This window comes from Gekko japonicus, unplaced genomic scaffold, assembly GCF_001447785.1.
Source record: "Gekko japonicus isolate JY-2015 unplaced genomic scaffold, Gekko_japonicus_V1.1 scaffold2079, whole genome shotgun sequence".
In the NCBI taxonomy this organism is placed as follows: domain Eukaryota; kingdom Metazoa; phylum Chordata; class Lepidosauria; order Squamata; family Gekkonidae; genus Gekko; species Gekko japonicus.
This window is the reverse complement of record NW_015175426.1, coordinates 115,092-122,500: the sequence shown is the minus strand read 5'-3', so window position 1 is coordinate 122,500 and position 7,409 is coordinate 115,092. Positions and strand designations below refer to the sequence as shown.

The following is a 7,409-nucleotide window of genomic DNA, read 5'->3' as shown; positions in this document are numbered from 1 at the left end:
TCCACTGGACTCTTTTGGATTGCTAGCTATTGTGTGTGTGGGGGGGGAAACGTGCAGATCTGCCCTCACAGAGGAGGAAGAGCTTGTACCGGAATAAAACTTGGTCTTAAAGGTGCCACTGGACTGTTTTGGGCCTGGGGGCCGGGGGGGGGCTCTGCAGCTTACCTGGCTGCTTCTTGCTCTGACTGAGGGCTTCTGGGAGCAGGGGGTGTGGCTTATTGTATGTGCCCCCCCCCGGGCTCTTTACTGCCGGAGCTCCGCTCCTGTGTGCTCCCGCAGGAAATGACCCCTGCCTGCCCCAGACTGAGAGTTCCTGTCTATACCTTGTGGCTAATAGCCACTGATGGACCTCTGCTCCATGTGTTTATCCAATTCCCTCTTGAAATTGTCTGTGCTTGTAGCTGCCACCTCCTCCTGTGGAAGTGAATTCCATGTGTTAATCACTCTTGGGGTGAAGAAGTACCTCCTTTTCTCCATTCTAACCCGGCTGCTCAGCAATTTCATTGAGCTCCCACGAGTTCTTGTATTTCTGCTTTTTCACCCAGGCTAGGGCTGGCCACCCCCAGGTTAAGCAGCAAGGGAAGTAGCACGCTGGATCATGGCTTCCCCTCATAAGCCCGCCAGCCAACCGACCAACTCGCCAGCCCGGCCAAGCCCTGGAACTGCAGTAACAGCTGCCTGAGCCAGATGCGAGAGCCGCCTTTCTTGGCTCTTGCCATCCAGCTGCAGGCGCTTGCATAAGCCGGGCATGCCTGGAGCTTGGCGGAGGAAGGCAGGCAGCACCACGACCAGAGAGGTCACCCAAGAGACAGCAACCTGGCTCTGACTTTTGGAAGGTGGAGGGGAAAGGAAATTCAACCCCCAAATCAGCACCTTGGAGGAACAGAACAGATTTTGATCTCCCAAGAGAATTGTTACAAAAACATTACCCAGTTGCTCTTGTGTGCAAGTGATTCCAGTTTTTGTTTCTTTTCCCAGAAGGTCTTAAATAAACTGGTATTTTTCCCAGGACAGACTGGCTGCTAAGGGACTGGTGTTGCTTTCATTTCCCCCCATAGCTGCAGTCTACAATTTAAATTTAGAAGGGGGGGGAAGGAATTCAACCCCCAAATTGAGACCATTTGCAATAGCAGCTCCTTCTAAACTTTACCCCTGTCCTTTAATTTTTTTTTACAAGTGGCATGAGACTAACATTAGTCTCATAACGCTAGACTCATGCCGCTTGTAAAAAAAATTAAAATGTACTTTAAAACAACAGGAGAAAATAATCAATGGAGCTTGCTCACCGATTAATGGTGGAAAGTACAGAGTGGGAGGGACAACCTTGATGTTGGCAGGGACTGACCTTCCAGGGCCAGGAAAGGGGTGGGGGCGAAAATCCGAGGGAATATGTATGCTTTTGAATTAACTTCAGCTTGGAAAGCGAAGCAAGGGGAAAAATCAGCAGAAAAGCGTTCTCAGAAAACCCAGGAAACAGTGACTGGAGAGTGAACTGAGTGCTGGGGGGTGGGGGGATCAATGCAGGATGGAAAAGAAAACCCAACAGACATGCACAGTGAAAGCAAGGGGAAATGCAGAATGACAAAGAAAACCCGACGGACATGAATGGTGAACACCGGGGAAAATACCCGTGCATAAAAGGCCTAAGACACCCAGGTTCACATGCCCAATCTGCCATGGAAGCTTGCTGGGTGACTGTGGGCACATCACACCCTTTCATTGTAAGTTACCTCACAGGGTTGTTGTTGTGAGGATAAAATGGGGGAGAGGAGAACAACGGAAGCCACTTTGGGTCCCTGTGGAGGACAAAGGCACAGTATGACATTTGTTATGAATCTAATTTTGGCTACAGATCACACACACCAAAATCACTCTTGCTGTTGCTTCATGAAGTATCACTGCAAGTTCTTTTGGCAGAAGGCAAAACTGCTCATTCAGTACTCAAAGCGCTGTTATATGCTATGAGAGCAACGAGCTATGAAATCGGCCAACAGAGCAAGCAGGCACACATCCTGTTGTCAATAATTAGTTGTTTGTTCTTGAAGTTGGGATCATTGTTCCCTCTAAGCTGAGTTAGTGTGAGCTAGCTCACAGTTTTTTAGCCTCCGGCTCACACATTTTTGTCTTCGCTCGGGAAGGATGGCTCCAAAGCAAACTGATTTATGCAGCGGCCAAATCGCTCGCTCACAACTTTAATGCTAGTAGCTCACAAGGTGGAATTTTGCTCATAAGACTCCACAGTTTAGAGGGAGCATTGGTTGGGATGCATGCCACATACTGCTTTTCTCTTTGTGGCTGAGGCCATTACTCATGTGAGTGCCATCAGAATTCATGCACATTCTCTGTCTCTGTCTCTCTTCCATTCCCATCAGAAGAAGATGATGATGAAGAGTATGAGCATCCGGACAGTGAGACAGAACAGAAATCAGATGGTAAGTTGTGCTTCGTTGAACTATGGGGGAAAATTTAGGATACTGTTTGGCCTAAGCCACATCTCCGAGGCTACATCACTTACTACCATGTCCACTTTGTGCCAGACAAACTTTTGATAAATTGAAAAACCTGAATAGACATTGTGGCCACATACCTGCCACAGTAAGTGACAGACATTCTGTATTAGAGTGGTGACAGAAAGTGCAAGTGGAACAGAAATTATGCCATTCCGCAGGGCCTGTAAGGCAGAGATGTTCCGCCAGGCTTTTCGTTGAGGGTAGCAATGGTTTTTTTCCTTGGCTGGCACCCTCCCTCCTCTTCTGTATTCTTGTCTTGAGTTCCTTCTCCCCCTGCCCAGAAATTACAGGACACCATCTTGGAACTTTTATTCTGGTTTTTAGGTTTTGTCAAATTGTATATTGAATTTTAATGTTTTGTATATTTATATGCAGAGCTTTTTTTGTAGAAAAAGCCCAGCAGGAACTCATTAGCATATTAGGCCACACCTGACAGTGCAGCTCATTAGCATATTAGGCCACACCCCATTCCTTTCCTTGGCTTGCCCAGGTGCCCTGCGGCTGCGGGGAGCCCGGGCAAGCCGGCCCTTGGACAGGCTGGGAAAGGCTGGTGCCACCCTGGCCCACCCGCCTTCGAGTCATCAGGGGGTGGTCGCTCTCCAGGCTTTCCCTCTGTAGCCACACATGCAGAGGTTTTGGCTGTAGTGGGCGTGGCCAACTCTGAAGCCAGCTGGAACTCCATTCCTGCGCGTTCCTGCCCAAAAATAACCCTGTTTATATGGCATTATGCTCCCTTGTACATCACCCACAGCCTGGCATAAGCTGGGATAGTGCGATTAACAAATCAAATTAATAATAATGATGATGATGATGATGATGATGGCATTATGCTCCCTTGTACATCACCCACAGCCTGGCATAAGCTGGGATAGTGCGATTAACAAATCAAATTAATAATAATGATGATGATGATGATGATGTTGATGATGATGGAAGACCCACAGCATTCCACAACCAGTATCATACACATATTGTGCATTCATCCAAGAATCCTTTGCTCCATCACAAGGATGTCTGAGGTGTGCTTCTAAGTTTGATCCGGGCATTAGAAACAGATTGACTCCCATGGTTCACGACCAGTGTGGAAGTCTATACCTGGTTGTGGCCCCTGTTTACCTCTTACAAGACCCCTGCATGCTGCCCTGAGAGGGGCACAGTGCATCCCTAGAAGAAGGGGAAGAACCAGAGCCCTGTCAGAGCCAGTGGGATGTTGGGGATGATGACAGGAAGGGGGGTGGGTTGGTTCAGAGGAAGAACGAACAGCATAAAAGTGGGCTGCGGAGGAAAAACAAGGTAAGTTGTGTGGGCTGAGAAAAGAGCGGGCCAGCCTCCTCAACCCAGTCTGTTTTCTTCAGATGAGGACAACTATGAGAACACCCAGGAAGAAGTGAAACAGGAAGACGTGGTTTTAAACGGTAATAGTCCTTTCCTTTCCCATCAGCAAGACTTTATCACAGTTAGTTTCATTAGGAGTGACCCAGGCTTAGCAGCATCTTAATGAGGGGCTAGGCGGTCTGTGGACAGCTGCAAAAGCACATTAGACTTTGGAGGAAAAATTCTGGGTTGTCATTTTTTGGGGAGGGTTGCTCGGCCTGTGCTAGTCCCAATGGTTGTATAAAAGGTAAAAAGGTAAAGGCTTCCCTTGCTCGAAAGCCAGTCGAGTCCGACTCTAGGGTTGCAGTGCTCATCTCCGTTTCAAAGCTGAAGAGCCAGCGCTGTCTGAAGACGTTTCCGTGGTCATGTGGCCGGCATGACTAAACGCCAAGGCGCACGGAACGCTGTAACCTTCCCACCGAAGTGGTGCCTATTTATCTACTTGCAATGTCTTGCTTTCGAACTGCTAGGTTGGCAGGAGCTGGAACTAGAGACAGGAATCACTCCGTCATGCGGCACACTCGGGTCTCAAACTGAACTACTGACCTACCACAGCCTGCAGTTCAGCGTCTTAACCACTTGATGGTTGTATACTGATCATCAAATCAATAGAGAGAAGCTGTTTAAGTTATTTACTATTAAATGAGAACGAGAAACTGCGATCAGGTGTGCAAACACTGAGCATGAAAATTATGAATTAAATCAATAAAGAGTGTATTCTATTTTTCTTGTTCTTCTTATTATTCTTATTAAGTCTTACAAAAACTTAGGTATACAGAAATACATTCATATATGTGAACATTCAAATCAAGATATACTGTATTAAATACACTGAATCCAGTCCGGAAAAATACAGTCCAAAAAGCCCAGTCTGGGACAAGGTATTCAGATGAATCGTAGCTCATTTCAAGTTATAAACTTTTCTTCAGCCAAAATCCAATCCAAAATCCAAAATCGAGAAACAAAATCCAGTGGTCAAAAGATGAGTCTGTATAAGGTAGCATGTCGCCGCCGCTTCTTGATTCCTTGCTTGGCTGGAGCCCGATTTTGAGGGAGGGGTACCCCCCTGTCCTCCTACGGACAGGTACCCATTTACCTAACCAATCCAATTGAGAAACAAAACCCAGTTGTCAAAAGTTGACTCTGTATAAGGTACAGTTCATATATATTTTAGAGCATATAATATATACAAAGAGCAATCCAGATTCTCACAAGGACACTAAGTCAGAAGATGCAATGAACTTATTAGTGTCCTTGTGAGAACTGGCACACTTCATCACAGTGTCTCGTTCTCATTGAATAGTCATTCTGCTGGCTGTGATTTCCTGTTTGTTTAAGTGATCTACAACATTATAGGTTTCAAATTATCTTTAAACCAACTGGAGACTCTTTTAGGTTACTCCAAAAAAAGGGGGGGGCCTTGCTAAAGAGGAGAAATGTGTACAACATCAACTTTATAGTTTGTATTATAAAACTACATCCGTGGTGGGTTAAATTCTGTCATCCATGGTGTCAGGCATAACTTGAACAACGTCTCCCAAGCTGTTCTTCCATCCCAAACTGCAACAGTGCTAGAAACATAGGTCTCCTCTCTGAAGAAGTGACATTAGTGAATCGAAGAAGAACATGGATTAGGTACATGATGGATCCTGTAAGGTTTGCCCATTGGGCTTTATGAGTAGGGCTGCCAGTTCCAGGTTGGGAAATACCAGGAAATTTGGGGGGGGGGTGTAGCCTGGGGAGGGCGGTGTTTGGAGAGGGGAAGGACGTCAATGGGACATAATGCCACAGAGTCCACCTTCCAAAGCAGCCAGTTTCTCCGGGTGAACTGATCTCTGTTCCCTGGAGATCAGTGGTAATAGTGGGAGATCTCCAGCTGCCACCTGGAGATTGGCAACCCGGTTTGTGAGACCTACTGCAACTGGACAGAGCTCTCCAAGTGGTCACCATCCTGCTACTACTTGAGACCCATTTAAACTAGTGATGCCAGTGACTGAGAGCCAAACCGCGTGAGAGGGCAGGAATTCGCAACTGGATTTCCCATGGAGTTTTTTTTAAAAAATGTTAAAAACAACCCCGGGTGGGAGGAGAGTCTGAATCAGATTGGGGCCAATACATTGGGGGGGGGAGTGGCGACTTTAAAACCATGGGGTTTTCAAGGCAATACATAATCACAGGCTGTTTGCAATTGCCTCCCACTGCATAGCAACCCCTGTCTTCCCTGTTGGCCTCTCATTCAAGTGTTAACTATTCCTGATCCTGCTGAGCTTCTGGGCTCCGACGAGGTTAGGGATGCCAGCCTCCAGGTGGGACCTGGGTACCCCCTAGAATTACAGCTCATCTCCAGACTACAGAGATCGTTTTCCCTAGAGAAAATGAATGCTCTGGAGGGTGGGTGGCTGGGCGCTATGGCATTGTACCCCACTGAGTCCTCCCCAGGCTCCATTCCCAAATCTCCAGGAGTTTCCCAACCTGGATCCGGTAACCCAAACCCACGCCAGGGGGGACCAGGCAACCCTAGGTGCGATTAGGCTAGTCATGGCTATTCAGGCTGCTGTAAAATGACCTGGGATTAGAGAAAAGGTTAAATAGCCTTCCCTCCTGCAGTGCTTCTTCCCTTACCCCACAAACCCTGCTTGCCCTGATTTTTTTCTCCTGCCTTGGTGGCTGCTTTGAACCTGTAGGGAAAAAAACGTGAGAAATCCTGAATCTGATCAATGTGCCATGAGTCTAGGGCAGTGATGGTGAACCTTTTAGAGACCGAGTGCCCAAACTGCGACCCAAAACCCACTTATTTATCGCAAAGTGCCAACACGGCAATTTAACCTGAATACAGAGGTTTTACTTTAGAGAAAACCACTCATACATTAACTTAAGATGATCCAAACAAAGTAAGGAAAGCAATCCCAAATGCTCTCATTTACTTAAAATTATTTGGCAGAGAATTCAACACTTTAATGATAGTCTGGGCCTGGCTGGGGTGATGGCACACGTGCCTGCAGAGAGGGCTCTGAGTGCCACCTCTGGCACCCGTGCCATAGGTTCGCCACCACTAGACTAGGGCTTTCTGCATGCAAAGCAGATGCCCTGACTCTGAGCTATGGACCTCGTTGCATTTCTTGCTAGCTTGGCTTCGTTAAGCAACAGCTGTTCTTCTTCCTTCCACAGATAGTTATGAAAACAGCAAAAAAGAGAGCGGTGGCTCAGGTATTGAGGGGGAAGGGGATTTTATCAGTGTGTGGGAGGGACACGAAGCAGGTTTGAACGGTATTATTGTTGGCCTCATTTTCTTATGACGTGCTTTCTTTTGGCCCAGCTGACTGTTGGTATGCGAACAATTCTCAGAAGGGCCTTCAGGATCTAGCCCAGGATCCAGTTTCTGAAGGTAATATCTGAATGGAGAAAAACCCACCAAAACAACCAGAGGTTTTTAACGTCTACAAAAATATGCAGGAGGAAAAAAAGGACAGCCATGTGGGAAGGAAAGGCCATCTATTATTCCTTGCAGGCTTCAAGTCACACTCT

At 47.1% G+C, this 7,409-nt stretch overlaps 1 protein-coding gene across 1 annotated transcript in view; it reads left to right on the top strand.

The window, feature by feature from the left end:
- Positions 1-7,409, top strand: part of CD19 (CD19 molecule) — a 36,439-nt gene that overhangs the window by 20,882 nt on the left and 8,148 nt on the right. Inside the window, exons 10-12 of the mRNA XM_015425810.1 lie at positions 2,373-2,432; positions 3,866-3,925; positions 7,201-7,269. Of these exons, the coding sequence (XP_015281296.1) occupies positions 2,373-2,432; positions 3,866-3,925; positions 7,201-7,269 (189 nt within the window). The remainder of the gene's footprint in view (positions 1-2,372; positions 2,433-3,865; positions 3,926-7,200; positions 7,270-7,409) is intronic.